The sequence below is a fragment of the Salminus brasiliensis genome, chromosome 2 (genome assembly GCF_030463535.1).
Source record: "Salminus brasiliensis chromosome 2, fSalBra1.hap2, whole genome shotgun sequence".
NCBI lineage: Eukaryota > Metazoa > Chordata > Actinopteri > Characiformes > Bryconidae > Salminus > Salminus brasiliensis.
In genome coordinates, this window is record NC_132879.1 from 47,157,852 (window position 1) to 47,176,055 (window position 18,204).

The window sequence follows — 18,204 nt, forward strand, 5'->3', positions numbered from 1 at the left end:
TGTTTTTTTATTTTCAAAAAACGAATCTTGCCAAGGGCTCTCATTGTGGTGTGTGTGTGTGTGTGTGGATGTGTGTGTCACTTGTGGTTGACAATACAGCTCCTGACCACGCTAACACACACGCCAGACCTTATGACTGCAGAATCAAAACAACAGAGCGTTTTGTCCAAAGGGACGAGTGTCGCCCACGGCAAGACCCAGCTGACACAGTGTAACAGCCGTCTTTGTGAAAACAGCTACAGAAATACTACAGAAACAACGGCAGAAAATAAGTGCAGCTACGGGCGTTACACAGTAAGTGCTGTGTGATTAGCTTTATTGCTCAAAGCATTGTCAGAGTGACCTCCTGTACAGTATGGGTGCCAAATGCTGTAATTTATGGTCATAAGTTGCATAGGTTTTCCCTATGGCATAAAGACTTGTCAAAAGTCTTGGACCACCCTCAATTCTTTCAGTTTTTATTGACATTTATGTACTTAATCAGTACATAACCTGAAATGGTGCCAAAAAAAGTCGAGTGACCTCAAATGCTGCAAACAATGGTTCAAACAATTTATAATTTACAAACCCTTTCTCTGTATAAAAGCAATGCAGGAACAGACAGTGATACTGCACTCTCTACTGCAGTACTGAGAGAAATTACACATAATTAATAAAGAAAACTGGAAAAAAAGTAAGAGGTCAGGATCTAAATCAACAACAGTATCAGAAGACCCTGTTTATACCGTGTTACTTTGTGTGTGTTGAGTATCAGGGTTATATCTGGATAAGACCAAGCCCCATAAAAATACTAGTATAAACACACCCAACACACATTTAATCCTGATACAAATCCCATCACTCAAACCACTTCAGGGAGTGGCAAATTTAGGAATCACTGAAGACTTGTAGCTGCAGGTTTGACAGATGGAGCGGCAGTAAGTCATACAAAGATGGCAAAATAAGGAAAGCAGGCTCGCCTGAGCCATGCAACACTGCCCATGGACTACTGAACACAACTGGGGTGTAATGTGGCACCCATAAAGACAACGTATTGATCATCTGATGAATTGAAATAGACACAATTCGAGAATATACTGAAGTATGCAATTTGTGTGGACTCCAGGGCTACAGGAAATATTAGTGATGGAGGAACCAGAGGGTCAAGCTCTAGTTTCTCAGCACCACAGCAGGACACTTAAGTCTTAGCTGTTTTGGTGGTACCAGGGGAGCTAATACAATATTAATGTTATGGCTGAGTGGTGTTTGTCCAGCTATGGAGAAGCTGTATACTTTGATAACTGGCTGAGCAATTAGCTAAATTATCACTTGCATGTTTTTTTCACAAAAGGTGAATGACAGACTTTACCTTCATGTGCACACACACCAACACACCCACAACTATCTTTATATTTCCCCCTCAGAGCACAAAATATTGGGAGGAGATCATTATATTGAATTTACTATAGATAACCCGCTAAACTGGCCACAAACATGTCAGACCCCTTTAGGTAAATCTGCCTCTAAGACAGTAAACACACATTCCTTTTCTACTACACACCTTGGAGCTGGTCGTAGGCGTAGTTGGAGAGGCGTAGTGTAGAGCTGCAGTGGTCACACTGGAAGCAGCTTCTGTGGAAGAACTTCCCCTCGGCACTCAGTCTCTCCATCACATACACACGCCGGCCACAAAAATAACACACATCACTACCTCCCACGCTCACAGGAAACTCCTTTCGCTGAGAGCCCTGCAGACCACAGAGTCAAAGGGTACAGTTAGGACAGTTACTAGGGCAGAGTCCATGCAGAGTCCATTTTCCTTAGCATTTTTCAAAAATCCTGTCTATTTGCAACACCAAAAGTGAAAAGTTGATTACCAAACACAGTCATTTTTCCCCCTGTACACTGTAAACGTTGACCTCTGCAATAACTCTGCAAGACAATGGGTTTTCAGTTATTTCTGTAGAGGGATAGGTGTCGAAATCGCTGCCTGGGGTAATCGCCTGTGTGCTACAGATGTAGCAGATCAAGAACAAATGCTGGAGCATGCTGAAGTAGGGCAAAGAGCAGGACACAATAACTAATGTGGGGAAAATAGAGCATGGGCATTTTATGGTCCAATAATTTCAAATTGAACATCGTCACTGCCTTGTATCTCCAAGCCAGCAACTTCACAGGAGAAGGAAAAAACCTTAACCTTTTTAATCAGTGTAAAAGGATTTAATCCCAAGCCATTTTTAAGCATATCTATTGGTCAATTTCTCATAAAATTGTGGACACAATGTAAAGGACAACTACTGCATTTAAAATATGTCAAAAGTAGTAACTTGTTGATCGCTGCGGTGCCAATAGCTTATTTTATTATGTATTTATTTATTATTTAATTATTTATTTACACTCTCTAGATGCCTGTAGTACAGTATCATGTGAAAGCATGTAAACAACTCTCAGTATGCAAACTAACTAGGCTAATACAGCCTTCATACAACAGGGTTAGTTTCAACACACTGTTAGAACTGAGCCTCAGTGATGCACAGTCAAACAATGTACTCAAATAAATGAAATTACTGTTGTGGTATTTGCTCTTTGTGGTCGAAATATGGTTTGATATAGCCTGGTTTCACTTATTATATTTATTTTGACTATTTGACTAAGATATGTGTATTCCAACTGTAATGTATTAGAGTTGGAAGGGCTGTCTGGTTCAGGCCTGGTCTGACTGCGTTAATTGCATTGATTATTTGCCTGCAGACTCTTACAAGCCCTTTCAGTTTGTTTACAATTAACCCCGCCAATGTGGTATTTACCAATCAGCCATAACATTAACACCACCTACAGAGGCATCTGTCAGCAAGTTGAAGGTGATGTGTTAAAAACAAAACAAAAAAAGGATCAGAGCCACTTTGACAAGAACCACAAGGGGGACCTACTCAATATTAGGCAGGTGGTGCTAATGTTACGGTTGATCAGTGTTGTAACATTTTTTCTAATGTCATTTCCAGCTGAACACAAATAGTAGGTGGTGGAAATGCATTGGAAAAAAACTAAATCTGTTATGCAGATCACCTATCACTCACCTCTCAGCATGCTTTGGACCGACTAAAAATAACAATAGCGGTTTCAAGGCAGTTTTATCTAAATAGGCCCATGATTTTTACTTTAGATTTACTACTTTAGATATACAAAAAAATAAACATAACATGACAGCATGACAGGCAGAACACAAGGCCTACAAATATCATTACAGCACTCTCACAGGATGCACAAGTAAAATCTCACAAAGCCAGAGTTTGTGTAGAGAAATTGGATTAGACACACACCCAAAGAAACACACACACACACACACACACACACACACAGGAAGCTAAAGTGTTCTATTAGTAAAGCTTTGCACACATTTTGCACACGGTATTAAGCAAATTCTAAAGCCAGCTCTATAGGTAAGAGCTTACCAGCTCCCTCTTGTCAAAAAGGGGCTTGGGGTCGTCCTGCTGTCTGTGGAGCTGACTGGCTATCTGCTCAGCCAATGAGCTCACTCCACCTGTGTACATCTTAATGTATTTCTAGCAATGAGAAACACACATGGAGAACAACTGCATGAGATGGAAGTGATACATAATGACAGGCCCCAAACAATTTTTACTTTTCTGTATTCAAAGCAAAAAGGGTTCTCTATAGCATCCTTTCCTTATATCCTTTCTGCCACTAGGTGTCGCAATAGAGCACCAGCAAATCAGGCCAAAACAAATGCTTCGTATTCAGTCACGCTCCAACTCTGATGCGTCTGGCTGTAGCTCCTGTTAGCATCGCGGCTCCAACCTTGTTGAGCCTGGCTTTTAACATCTCGTGTTTAAACCCGCTCCAACCCTGCTAAGTCTGGCTGCTGCTCCTGTTAGCACTGCGGGTCAAACCCTACTGAGCCCGGCTGTTAGCATTGCAGCCTATTCTCTTGGCTGTTGGCAGTAGCTAAATGCATTCATTAGAAAGGGGGTCCACAAATATTTGGACATAATACCAAAAATGTTAATATATTATTATTAATATCAACTCATTTTACTTTTGCTTGACTACAACTAGACATACACTAAATGTGGTGGTTGATGTAGCGTAGTGGATAACAACACTGGCCTCCCAATGGCAGACTAGGCCAAAGTATTGTTTCATCTAGTATCCATCACAGATGCAGCACTTGGTATCCTCATCAAAAATGATGGTATCGCGGCAACCCTATCTAGAACAGGTCTACAGTGGTTCTATCAGTGGTGAGGTTGTGTCCTGCACACTCCTTGAGTTGATCACACCACCAGTCGGTTCCCAGTTTGGGAAAACGTTCGGTTAAAATACTCTGTATCACATGTCCACTGCCTTGCAGTCAGCAATGACAAACACAAACAGTACACAACCTTCGCTGCAACTTAAAGCACCCCAGGCTTGTAAAGCACACACACACATGCCTTCACACACACACTTACACAGAGTCTCCCTCACAAGGCATTCACTCAATTTGATGACTGCAGGTCATAAAAAAGCAGCTCAGAAATAACGGTCGGAAAGCTGCACAAACAGGAGCACATTGTTCTGTAATGGGCCACTAATGAGCATTTATACCAGTCAACATTACACAAATACACACACGGTACTACCAGACGTGGGATCGACACACTAGTGGAACTTCTAGTCTACGCTACCCGTCCCACTCTACAGCACAGGTGTCTTTACCTGCTCGCTCCTGCAGGGCAGAGATTGCACCTTGATCATTTCCTTGTAGCGGAAGCTCATCAGCTCCTGCTGCTGTGTACGCTTTTTCTAGACAGAGCACATGGAAATATCACACCTGCTCCACAACGCATTCAACCGTTATCCAAAATGACTCCGGGGACTTTTCCCATTCCTAAGCCTCTAAGCACACAATGCCTTAAACTGGTTTAGGGGGTGCATTCAGCGCATACCTTTCTCCATGCAGGAACTGGGACCGGGGGCACAGGTGCGCTCGGAGGTTCAGGCAGAGGAGAAGCACACACGATTTGCTCCAGATTTGGCATGGAGCCACTCTGGCATGGGCATGGCAGATCACATGGACAAACCAAGTGAGCAAGAGTAAGGAAGAAGAAGAGCTACAGAAGACCAGAGAGAGCTGTGGGAGCTGCTGCTGGCTTTATGGTATAACTATGGAGAAGATATCACTGTGAAAGAAGTGCACTATTTCTAGAAAAGATGCTACAGCTTCTCTGAATTCTTATAATTTGATGAATAACATTTAACAGATGCACCATTGTAGCATTCAAGCAACATGACTCCAGATCGTTCTAAATTATTCACTATAACGAATGCATTTTTTCTAAAACTGATCGAGTGTTGCAAATCGAGCTATTGCTGTTAAACTAATGGTTTATTGTAGAACAAATCAAGTTTCATCCTCATTCTAATAGGAAGGTCAGGGAGAGTTTAACAGTGAAATTAAAACTTTTCATTTAATTCCAAAATGTCACGCTAGTTTGTCTTTAGTCTTGCCCTGATTTTTAATACATGTAAACAAATGAAATGACCCGCTGAAATGAAAACACAAAAGGACACAAATCTGGGGCTCAATTATTAAAAACAGTGGTTCCCAAAGTCATGTCAGGGAGCCACTGGAGTAAGTTCCTTACTATAACTCATCTGACCCAGTCCCTGAGGAACAAAACACAATAATAAATGTCAGGCCAACCTAAAAATAACTGATTATTAAAGCATTTTTGATTCGCTTAGTTCTCAGCCTCTCAGTTTCTCAGCTTCTCAGTTGGGTTAATGGTACATGTTAAATTGAGACGACTGTTTACCGTTCCCATCTGAAATTTAGGACTCCCCTATGACCTCAAAAAGGCCTTCCTATTCTCAGACTCCTGACCATGGAGAGCTGCAGTGTTGATGGGATTTGAACTGTTGATGTTCTGTCTCTCAAGAAACAGGCAGTTTGACAGTTGTGCCTGAGTTGTGAAACCATGTACATGTTGGTACATTTACTCAGAACTATATTTTATGTAGTTTAATTTTACATGTCTGGACTGTGAAACCGGATCATAAGTTCAAATCCAGGCAAGAGTTTAATGCTCCACTGTCAGAAGCCTCCCAGTTTGGGGACATCATGAGATGAGGGAATTTGAGCCTGCAGATGTGGGACTACCACCCTTGGCTTGGATGACACTAGCAAGAGCAGCGAGAGACTAGCTTCACTGTGGCAAGTTGATTGATCTGTACCACTCGCCAGAGCCATTTCCCCTCTGGTATCAATGGTCAGTGAGGCCCCGCTGTTATGCCAATGGGAGGCACTCAATGTGTAAGAAGTCCATTCTCTGTACACCCTCCCTATGGCGGCTAGAACATCCTTTGATGTTGGTGGTTTCTGAGATGCTACCACAGATGGTGGATGGCTCGCCAAAAGATTGCTAAAATAGGGCCCCTTGTCCTGACATTAGATACTAACCATGATATATAGAAACCAGGACTACTGAAAAATAAACCAAGTCATACTACTTCCATAGATAATGATTCTTTGGCTACAGTACATTTCTATATTACAGCAAACACCACACAACATCTGTCTGTGATAAAGTTGCCCAATTACCACAGGTACAGCAATGATCACCCAGTCTCACCTTCTAGAACATCCTTTGATGTTGGTGGTTTCCGAGATGCTACCACCTTTCGACCACTGTCACAGTCATTTCTGAACATCATGACCATCACTGGTTGGGATTGAACATCACAGATGCCATGTGACAAGGTTTGACGCACATGGCCAAAGGATGCGATTAGACATGATAATAGGGTGCCAGGTGAAGGGTGGTGGCATTTCAGAAACCACTAACTTCGTGGGATGCATATGAAGTGTCTCTCAATGGTATAACAGTGGTGCCGCATGGCCATTGATGCCAGAGGGAAGCGACAAATCTGGCAAGCAGTGCAGGGCAATCAATAAGCCACTGTGGACCAGTTTACCTCTACAATGAACACCTTCCGTCTCACTAGTGTCATCTGAGTCTAAGGTGGACTGCAAATATGAAAATACATTATTTGTATTAAACTACCTCCTGCAGCAACCTATAAAGTCACATACGTGGAATGTTAGAACATCTGTCTGCCAGTTCCGTAGGTGAAGCAAACATTACCAGACTGTTTATTAAATGTACATTTCAATTTTCTATTTAGGCTTGTTTGGTTGCTTTGTTTTTTCATCACCATCATCCTCATCAGCCTGTCTGCTCAACTTCATGAACATCTGCACTTACATAGCATGGTTGGGGAGGGCAGCACATTGAAATGAGCATTATTTATTTAATCATTTGCATTTTTATTTAAGGTTCATTTTAGCTTTAGTTGTAATTCCAGGGTCAGGGGCCTAACTCGAAATCATGGTGAACAAATGCTGAAGTCAAAAACAAACAAAACAAGAAAATCTGAAGAGACAACAAAACAGACTAAAGAAAAGATACATTTGGAATTGGAAAAAAGTGAATCTATGGGTATGACTACTGGTTCATTTAGAGCTGATATTAAATACTTAAAAAATGTAACATTTCCTCTTGAACTTAGACACTATAGGCCCTATCTTTCACCCTGCACAAGGAGCGTTGCGATGGTCATTGCTATCTCACATCCTGCCAACAGTCTATTTTCACGCCTTCCGTCTGCGTTGGTGCTTGCGAATATATCTAAGCTGATGGGCGTGGTGGTCTTGAAATGAGGTGTGTTCAGGTCAATTTCTGGCGTATTGCTATCTTGGCAACAGAAAACACAGGTGCACCACTGACTGAAAACAACCCAGGCAGACGTCAACAGTTAGATGTTCATTGCTACCTTGGCAGTGAACTGTCAACACAGGCACGTGCCCAACGCACGCACACAACTGACATTGGCAATCCGCCAAAGTCAGACCACACCTGGCTCTTAAAGGGAATAGCAATTGACAAGCTGATTGGTTTATTTCACGTTACGCCCAAAACACACCCAAGATTAATAAAGAAACTAGATAGAGTACATGCACACCTGACGTTGCGATAGCAAAGACACATTGACACACCCTAAATCAGCACGCGCTGTGTGTGGTTGATGGCTCGCCAAAAGATAGCTTAAATAGGCCCTTTTGTCCTAACATTAGATACTAACCATGATATATAGAAACCATGACTACAGAATAATAAACCAAGTCATAATACTTCCATAGATAATGATTCTTTGGCTACAGTACATTTCTATATTACAGCAAACACCACACAACATCTGTCTGTGATAAAGTTGCCCAACTACCACAGGTACAGCAATGATCACCCGGTCTCACCTTTATTCTATATAGCACACACCATTCTAAGCCTGGTCTGCTCTATCCAACCTCAACCAGAATCTTCTAAAAGCCTTTAGTCCTGCGCTGGAGCACTTCGAGACCCATAGCACTGACAGCCATCAAAGACCAAACACACGAATCCAAACAATTATGCAAATGCACACAAATGCACAGACTGACCTAGAACACACCAACATGTACATACACGCCAACACACACACAAACACCTGTCTCCGTATTGCAGCGACCGAAGGTGATGGGGCATTTTCTTCAAACTTGGCCAACAGCTGGGTGGCCATCGACCTGACTCTGCTTTGGTTACCGCCCACAACAGTCGCCATCCTCGACTCTGATTGAGGTGACACTTCCTGGGTGTGGTCATCATGGTGGTCTTCGGGACTTTCTTCCTGTTGTGGCGAAATGAAGAAAATACAAAAACTTCAGAAGCTTACCTCAAACTTTTATTTATTAGAAACATTTACTTTGATTCTTGAGGTCAGACTACCCTGTAGATTCTAAATAATTAATTGCCACTGAATAATTAGTAGGTACTGGATAATAGTACTGACTGAATAAGAAGAACTATAAAATTGCAACAATGAAATATGTCTAGAGTAGATACGGAATGATTAGAAGGTTCTAAATAAATAGTATTTATTGAATAATTAGTAGTTACTGACTATTAGTACTTACAGAATAAGTACTAAATAATTAGCAGTTACCTACTAATGGCCGACCGACTGCTAATGAAATAATTAGTAGGCAGTAAATAAATAGTACTTACTGAATAATTTGTAGTTACTAATTAGTACTTGCTAATTAAATACTAAATTATTAGGAATTACTTACTACTTACTACTCATTGAATATTCAGTATAGTAAATAAGTAGTACCTACTGAATAAGTATTAGTTACAGACTAATTACTGCTTTCTGAATAAACTCTAAATCATGAGTATTTACTGATTAATTACTACTCATTGAATAATTAGTAGATACTAGATAAATAGTACCTAATGATTAATCAGTACGTACTAAATATGTACTAAATTATTAGTAGCCGCTCACTAATTATGACATATTGAATAATTAGTAAGTACTGAATAATCAATTTGTACTGAATAGTAGGTGTTACAATTAAACAAAGTGAACTCCATCACAGAAGAACTCACATCTTCTGACTGGCCGGCTTGGCTTGTTCTCCTCCTCTTGCCCACTCCATCAGCATCCTTTTCTTTCTTATCCTGACAGATACACATGTATTATATCATGCACTGGTAAATGGCAGAGCTCAGTATGTGGTGTGTGTGTATATGTGTAGCGTACCTTGGGGTTGCGTTTACGGGAAAGACTCTGTCCCAGTCTGTTGAGCAAACACATTGGAGACTTGGTGCTATAGAGCAATGCTGCTCTTTCCTCTGGACTCAGACTCTCTGAAAGGAGTGAAAGGAGATCTCTATACACTCTAGGTCACACAGTTTGCTTTCTGATTTTATGAAGTGACAGATTTGACTCCTCACCACTGAGCGGCACTGTGTCTTTGAGGAGGTCGTGGAGCTGGCTGAGGTACATGACCATGCAGAGAGAGTCGCTTTCGTCCAGCATGCTCAGCTCCTGGATGGTCATGATAGGGGAGACTCCAAACTCTCGTTCAGCTATTTCCAGACCCAACTGCCAGTTCAGCTCAGTCTCACTCTCCTCCAGAGAGTCGAAATCACTGCAAGAGACAGATAAGACACACCAAACACACAAGATGACTGAAGTTGAAGGAGCCTGGAAATGTTCATTTCTGTTACTGTGACTATTTCAATATTTTGTAGCAACTCATTGGGTCAGAAGACTCTATATGTCCGAATGTTTGTGGACACCCCTTCTAATTAAACTATGTTAAGTTACATTAATTGCTGACACAAATGGCAAATGCACACACACACACACACACACACACACACACACACACACACACACACACAGCTTGTCTAGTCCCTGGACAAAAGTACTGCCAATAGAACAGGACTCCTGAACCTACTGGCACCATGCCTAATGCCAGGCGTGACCTAGAGGGGTATAACGCCCCCCACAATTGAGCTGTGGAGCAGTGGAACTGTGTTCTCTGGAATTATCTAGGGGTAGAAACAATGAATGAGCTTTAGTCCATATAGTGTATGTCATAGATACCAGTGTCTACATTAGGGTAACTAAAACTCTGTGAGCGAGAAAGCTAAAGCCGGCCAAACGAGGCCGTATCCGTATCCGTGCTAGGCTAAATTCCTAGCTGACCAGCTTTTCTCTCTAACTCAGACCGTAGCTAAACACACATTAAAATAGGAAATTAAAAATTGCTGTGTGAGGAAAACGAAACCAGGGAAGTGAGTGGGTATCCATTCTAGGCATGGCTTGCCACTAAGAAATAGGGCCAGGGTTTGGTAGTCACGCAGCCTTGTCTCCCGTCTCTACCGCGCATGCTTTGGCTCCAATTATTCTCTACTGCACAAGCTTCCAGCCATCTTTTGGCTTCAGAATGCATTCTATGGCACCTTTCATAAAGCCTGTAGCAATGCTGGGAAGCTCCATCTTCCCTGTTAAATTAGAAAATCCAAAATTACCAGTTTCTATTACAGTTCCAATGAATGATTTCCAACTATAGTATAAACACGCACACACACATTCGCTACACTGTACTCACATGAGGTCAGGCCTGTATCTGTGTATGAGAGCACAGAGGGCCAGTCCATTCCTCCAGGACGTAGTGAGGTCAGTCACACACACGCTCCTGTAACCCTCTGTCTGCTCCTGGCACCAGCTCAGCAGCTTATTTGAACGAGCTGTGGAATCTGCACACACACACACACACACACACACACACACACACATATATATATATATACAAACTCACCATTTTACTTTGGCTCGTTTTCATAATTATGAAAACCTGTGTATTTATGATTTTGTGTGTATGCGTTTAGTCACCTTGCCGGTTTAGCAATGATGCTGGAGAGAGGGCCACATGCATTCCCACAAGTGGCCCTTCATCTGTGTCTATGAGGTGGCACACCTGTGTAAAACACATTCATTGTGTTCATCATCATCCTCATCATATGAACATATGCATATTAACAGTGTATGTAACTCACCTGAGCTGGACCAATAAGCTGGGTGTTGATATTGGGGTAGCGTGTGGAAGGGTCCAGGCTGTACTGGCTGTAGTTCTTACTGACATTCTCCGGCGTTGTCTGAGGAAGCAACCGGTACACACTCTCTCTGAAAGATAAAAGGGGAAGGCCATCATTCGTTCACATCAAACTTTTAGACATACACTTCTTAAACCATTCCAGCAAACTGAAGGACTGCTTCAACCTCTCCGCCAGCACTTCTAAAGGGGAGGCACCCAATCCCCAACTGCGAACCATCCACCCTGTGTCCATTGCAGCCAGAAAACCTCGGGCGATGCCGGTCCCCATTGGCCAGAAAGGCTGAATGAAAAGAGTAATACACATACACTCAGCATGCACATTATTAAAAACACTTTTATTAGAAACACCTAAATGTGCATAAATGTAGACAGCAGACCATCTATTGTCATGGACAAAGTGTCAGACATCCTCTATCCCATTCAACACTGGTCCCTGAGCACAGGACCTCTGCTGATGAGACATTTTTTGAGTTGTGGACTGCAGGCACACTGATATGATGGACATGGTAGAGTGTGTATGTGAAGTGAAAATACTGAATATCTTTATCTACAGTGACATCTCTCAAGGGGTGGGATCTACATATTAGGCAACAAGTGAACAGTCAGTTCTTAAATGTCATGTGTTAAAAGCAAAAGAAATGGGCACACATGAGAATCCGAGCCACTTTGACTAGAGCCCAATTGTGATGGCTAGACAACATGGTCAGAGCATCTCCAGAACATCAGGTAGGTCTTGTGAAGTGCCCATGGTATGCAGTGGTCGGTACCTACCAAACGTGGTCCAAGAAAGGACAATGGGCAGCATGGTCATGGGCATCTAAGACTCACTGATGAACTGTACAAACTTACATTATTTAGAGTCATAAATTCAATTTCTGAAAGAACTGACCATTGTCCCTGCATTGACTCTATCCTAAGCCTCCTATTGCTGTGAATCATGCTCAGGCAAGAGATATGCTTGCTCCCTCTTACCTCAAGCAGACTGTCCCCCACCAGTGCAACCAGCAGAGGATGCCCCCTGCGCTGGCGCACAAGCGCTGCATTCTCAGAGGCATACATGCAGGTGAAGTCAAACATTGCTACGTCCGGCTGCCCGTAGTGGTTGATGGCAAAGTCCAGTGTCGGCAGCTGATGATTGGTGGAGAAGTCCGCTGCTTGCCGGGCGTACGCCAGCAATGCATTCTGGTCCACGTTGCCTCGGGAGAGCAACATCTCTGTGTCTGCATAATCCTGCAGGAGCATCATCAACAAAGTTGGAGTATATATGAAAATATAAACTGTATCACAGAGAGTTTAAGAGGTGAATGAAAACTCACGCGCAGGATGACTCCTTTCTCCAGCAGACTCTGCTTCTTAGCCGTCATGACGAAGTAATGAGTGTCATCCTTATAGTAGACAATGTTCTCCAGGTCAATACCTGAGTAAGACCCAGATACTACTGGTCAGCATAATCAGCAGGTACATACATCTGTAATGAAGCTTGTGTGTACTGCGTGTATGTACTGAGGTCTGAGTTCTTTACAGTTTTTCTAATTGACAAACCCCATAACTCTTTTTACAGCCCTGCTGAAACATCCAACTGTTGTTTTTCACTTGGAAGGAAGAAAAACAACATAATGAATAGGAAGGTTACATGAAAGAGCCTGTGCCTTACATTTGCAATGCTCCCAACACTAGGTGAAGACAAGCACATGCCTCCACTGATATGTGTGAAGTCAGCCAGCCAGTAAAGCATCCCAGCTCTGAGACATGAGCCAACAGACGCATGTGCCGGCCAGCATCACAATGGCAGTGACGAGGGGTGAGAGAGAGAGCAGCATCTACCCACCCAGAGAGAGCTGACCAGTTGTGCTGTCCCTGGCTCTGGCTGCTGATGGCGAAGCAGCATGACCCACTTGCTGCTCTGTATTGTGCCACATCTGAAAACCAGCCTCGAACTGAAACACTCCTTATAACTTCTGTGTAAACTGGCGGAGATAAACAGTAGTAGGCCAAATAGGTTGATATGTGTAGGTGGACAAAAGTAATGGGACATGTGCTCATTCAGTTTTTTGTAAACTGTTAAAGTTTTTTAAGTAACTGTCTCTACTGTCCAGGGAAGGCTTTCTACTAGATTTTGGAACACTGATATGAGGTCAGGATGTTGGATGATCACCACTCCACCTCATCCCCAACTCTCCATCATTCAGTAGAACACAGTTCCACTGCTTTGGTGGGGGGCTTTATACCCCTCTAGCCCACGTCTGGCATTAGGCATGGTTCCAATAGGTTCATGTTTATGTGCTAGAAAGAGTTGTAGTAGAGATTAGATAAGCTGCATGTGTGCTTACATAGCAATAGGTGTAACTTAAATTCACTAAAAGGGGTGTCCACAAACATTTGGACATGTATTGTTTTTTTTTTGCCCACAGACTCAAAGCATTGCTTAGCTTGACTGTTGTGCTTCTCTTTGCTCCCTGGACAAACATAACAAACGGCCAGCTTCCCCGACTTCCCTGCACCGCGCGACTCGTCTCCATGGTGATTCACTTGGTCGGCTAGTGTTAGCTTTTAGCCTTTCAGCCTTGCTCCCACATTCTCCTGAAGTAGTATTTCAGTTCACTGCTACACTTATACAAAGCATTCTGTTTATGTATTTATTAAAGTCAAATTTGGACACGTAATATGACACAAATACGATTAATAACACAAAATGAATAGTTCTGATTTTTTACAGTAATCTTTAAATAATAATATTATAAAACATAAATAAATACCATACAATAACATTATTAAAATAATGATTTTTCATATTATTAACGACTGCAACTCTTCTGTACCTGTGGCGTTTCGTAGATCCTGGAAGAATCTCTGGTTGAAGATGAAGGCCACACCGCTGATCTCCTCCACTTTGGCCTCTGCTGTTGTGTTGCGGTTGATGAAATTGGCCGTAATGGCTATTGCCAATTTCCCCCGGAACTCCTTCCTGTGAAAGCCTACTCGATGAACAAACAGAGAGACAGAAAGAAAGTCAGAAAGAGAGAGAGAGAGAGAAAGAAAGAGAGAGAGAAAGAGGGAGAGAGAGAGAGAGAGAGAGAGAGAGTATTCCTTACATTAAATGCAAAGTTCACACAGACACAGGAAATGGAGCTGCAAGCGGATCCAAGAGAAGTTCATGTACCAAAATTGAGGAACTGTCTAAGGATTGTGAAATCCATGCCATCGACTGGATGCATGTGACGTGTGATTGGTCATGCGGTCAGGGACAGATTTGTCACTTGCTGCAAATTTGCTGCAGAAGTTATCGAACCTGGACACACACGCGTCTTCTCATGAATCCACTGTAACCACAAGTGCAGACTGAAGCATTTCTGGCTGCATGCAAACTGCCTTGGTTCCAGTGATCCTGCTTCCACAATATGGCCTTTTTAAAGTTTATGAATTGAGATATCTGTTCCTCACAGGCAGCATTACTGTTAAATTGAGACTGTTATTATCAGTCAATGTGAATGCTTTGACTGTAGAAGTAAAGGAAGGGTAAAAAGCCATGCTGTGTGTTCTGAGAAAATACACTCATAGCTCTTAGCTTAAATACCTAACATAGTCCTGTTTCCACCATCATGAGGTTTTTCATATACGCAGAGCAGCACTGGTTTCACAAGCTCCCGCTATGTTGTCATGTGTGATCCCACACTGTTGTACAATTTTATTGGTCTAGGCACCTTCTACACGCTACAATGCTGTTATTATTGCTCATTTATAAAGCGCTACACCATGTGGACAAAAGTATTGGGACACTTGCTCATTTATTGTTTCTTCCAAAATCAAGGAAATTAGGAGTTTCTCCTGTTTTTGTGTTTTTGTTGAGCCTCTACTGTCCAGGGAAGGCTTTCTACTAGATTTTGGAGCATTGATGTGAGGACCTGATTGAAATAAGAGGGTTAGTGAGGTCAGGATGTTGGCTGATCACCACCCCACCCCCATCCCTAAAGCATCGCTCCACAGCTCAATGCCCCTCCCAAAAACTGCTAATTGGATAATTTCCTTTGATTGAAGGCCCCTTATTGAGTTGGTTATTAAGATGTTTAAAATTTATTATCACAATAAACTAAAAAAAATTATAAAAAAAACAGGGTTGTGCTCATTGTCAAATACAAAACACAAAGTAAGCACCAGGTAAGGTGTTCCTCCTGCCATCTGCCCCGATAACCACATCAAACTGCAGCTCGCTCACTGGGTGAGGAGTGGGATGGACCTCAGCCCTCCAGCCAATACCTGCACAAAACACAGACACAAAAACATGCCAATAATTAGTGCTGAAATCCATCTTCTCCATTGTAAGAGTGAGTGAGAGATGACGTGATGTGCTCTGGGATTATAGATGTGATTGTACTTTGCTTCTCTTGGTTCTCCGGAGGCTCCCGTAAACACCGGAACTCCACATTTACATGAACCTCCACACCCAGGAGCAGGGCCACCTTTAGCAGCATTAACTGCAGCTGTCGGATACCTGTTCACACACACACACAGACACATACACATTTATGTACACTACGAAATTTTAGGTTATATTTACATTGCAAGCCTTACTGCTCAATTCAGATTTTTGCACTTATCCAATCTCTCTGCCTTGTTGGTTTACCCTGTTAGAAGGTCCAGTGACAGCCAAGCATAACATTTTGTCCTTTTTCCTACCATTTTTGTGAAGAAGCTGAAGCTTGGGTGTTATTGTACCTTCCAGCAAGACAATTATCCCAAGCATGTCTCAAAGCCCACTACAGTTTGGCTTCAAAAGAAGTCCTGAAGGATTCTGGAGCGGTCACCACAGCCACCTGACTTGAACCCAGCGTTTACAGCTGGCAAACCCAAGAATTCTAGTAAACTGGAGGCCAAAGTCCACGAGGAATGGGCTAAGATTCCTCAGGAATGCTGCCAGAAGTTGTTGCCTGGCTATGCATTATGTTTGCAGTAGGTCATAACAGTAAAAGTGTCTCTACTAAGTACTGAAGACGCTTAAATGTCATAAAGAGGTTAATTAATTCTGAGACTGCAGTCGTCATTAATTTGGCGAATTTGGCGAAGGCATTCGTTCTATTAGTTGTGCCAAGCTATTTAAATTGTTCTAGTTTGATTGGTTTATTGCCAGCAGCTGAAAGTTTGTACATTTAGCTAATAAACCTAATTTGCAATGGTAGCAGGATAACTTTGGTTGCAACTGTATAAGCAAAATAGAGTTCACTCACTAATATGATCAATAGCCCCAGCACAGAACTTTCCATAAAACTTCTTGGCTCCTAAGCCACGCAGATCCTGGATGGTGAAGGGCCACAGATGGAGGACATTGTTGCGGGAGAAAGCATCTCTCTTCTCCAGCAGCACCACCCTCGCCCCCAGGAAACTCAGCTCGATGGCTGTGCGCAGTCCACACGGCCCAGCACCTATTATCAGACACTGAACAACACACAACACATTCGCTTTTGACTGACACACACAAACAGATCATACTTTTTATAGCCATTGTCATTTTCAAAACTGTTGGAAGTGCAAACTAAGAAGTGCAGTCCCCATAACCGTGTAATCATGTAGGCTACATGTAGGCTGCAGGGATGGGGAATTGAGGGTTTGAGGCCAGCACAGGTTGCTGATATGCCTGCTCTGTTGAATAAGTAGTGCTTAAGCAGGAACAGCACCTCCAGGGCCAGATTTCCCCACCCTTGGGACAGGAATTACATTTAAATAACTATGATCTGATCTTACATAAATATAAAAAAAAACTCTACGCCTTAGATGGGTCATTGTGAGTTAGCAATTAAACAATTTACCACGTTTAATGCTGTGTCTCTGTCTTTGACATTCCTGTGTGTTTACGGTGTGTAACGTCGCAGAAGCGCCATGTTGGAGATATTGTTACAGTGTTACATTACTGTTATAATCTTTTGTAGCAATGAAAGCATTAAAACTGAACAGGAGAAGCAAAGTGAGAAGACATCAGACCAAGACAACCTCAGCAAGATTGCCAGAGAATGTCCTTTAGATTAACTGTCATCTATTAAAAAAACTGATCCAGACGTCCTGACTGCAAAAAGTTGGCAACCTCATAACCTGAAACTAGGCTATAACGCCTACAGAAATTTCCTGGGTGCTTCCCTTTCAACTGAAAGACTGCCAACATCTAGCATTTGCTAGCATGGCTAATCTAAATGATACAACATTTAGTTCCGACCTCACAATCTGATTGGTTGAGAAGCGTACTAACTTGCAAAGCCTTTTCACACTGAGGCTGTCGTACTCGTATTGACAACAAATGAAAAGGCTGAGCTGAACCAAAGTCTTTATAGGCAAGTCTGTGTACCCTGCTACCATCTTTGCAATGCCGCCGGGCAGTTATTTCCAGTCACACAAAAACAGACTCCCAGCTCTATGAATGAAGAGAGACCAAAACACTGGAAACTGAAGGTCAGATTACTGTTTTATAACATCTGACTTTTGTTTTTTGCCTTGTTCTGGCTACTGCACTTGCACAGATTCCCACATCGATTTTATCTGTAAACAGTCAAGTTGACTGTTACAAGAACATATTTCAACCATCAATCTCCTCATTTATAACGTCTCTGGCTGAACTTAACAAACCTCCACTTAGTCAGTCCTGGTGTTTTGGAACTGTTACCATTGAATAGCAATTACTCATTTATTATAAAACTACTTTTTGGAGAATAAAATTGACAGTACTAAGG

General features: G+C 42.3%; 1 protein-coding gene across 11 annotated transcripts in view; it reads right to left on the minus strand.

The window, feature by feature from the left end:
- mical3b (microtubule associated monooxygenase, calponin and LIM domain containing 3b) overlaps window positions 1–18,204 on the minus strand; it is a 44,621-nt gene that overhangs the window by 16,982 nt on the left and 9,435 nt on the right. For 6 of the 11 annotated variants that reach the window (XM_072673004.1, XM_072672999.1, XM_072672996.1 and 3 more), the window contains exons 3-18: window positions 16,714–16,921; window positions 15,864–15,980; window positions 15,644–15,745; window positions 14,311–14,466; window positions 12,808–12,908; window positions 12,464–12,721; window positions 11,656–11,771; window positions 11,433–11,559; window positions 11,269–11,353; window positions 10,985–11,132; window positions 9,819–10,015; window positions 9,625–9,731; window positions 9,471–9,542; window positions 8,527–8,706; window positions 3,432–3,542; window positions 1,541–1,727 (exon numbers count right to left, since the gene is read on the minus strand). In XM_072673004.1, the coding sequence (XP_072529105.1) occupies window positions 1,541–1,727; window positions 3,432–3,542; window positions 8,527–8,706; window positions 9,471–9,542; window positions 9,625–9,731; window positions 9,819–10,015; window positions 10,985–11,132; window positions 11,269–11,353; window positions 11,433–11,559; window positions 11,656–11,771; window positions 12,464–12,721; window positions 12,808–12,908; window positions 14,311–14,466; window positions 15,644–15,745; window positions 15,864–15,980; window positions 16,714–16,921 (2,272 nt within the window). Of the gene's footprint in view, window positions 1–1,540; window positions 1,912–3,431; window positions 3,543–4,698; window positions 4,786–4,928; window positions 5,031–8,526; window positions 8,707–9,470; window positions 9,543–9,624; window positions 9,732–9,818; window positions 10,016–10,984; window positions 11,133–11,268; window positions 11,354–11,432; window positions 11,560–11,655; window positions 11,772–12,463; window positions 12,722–12,807; window positions 12,909–13,319; window positions 13,459–14,310; window positions 14,467–15,643; window positions 15,746–15,863; window positions 15,981–16,713; window positions 16,922–18,204 lie in introns of those variants that run through there. The other 5 variants (XM_072673005.1, XM_072673000.1, XM_072673003.1 and 2 more) reach the window with 4 other exon arrangements.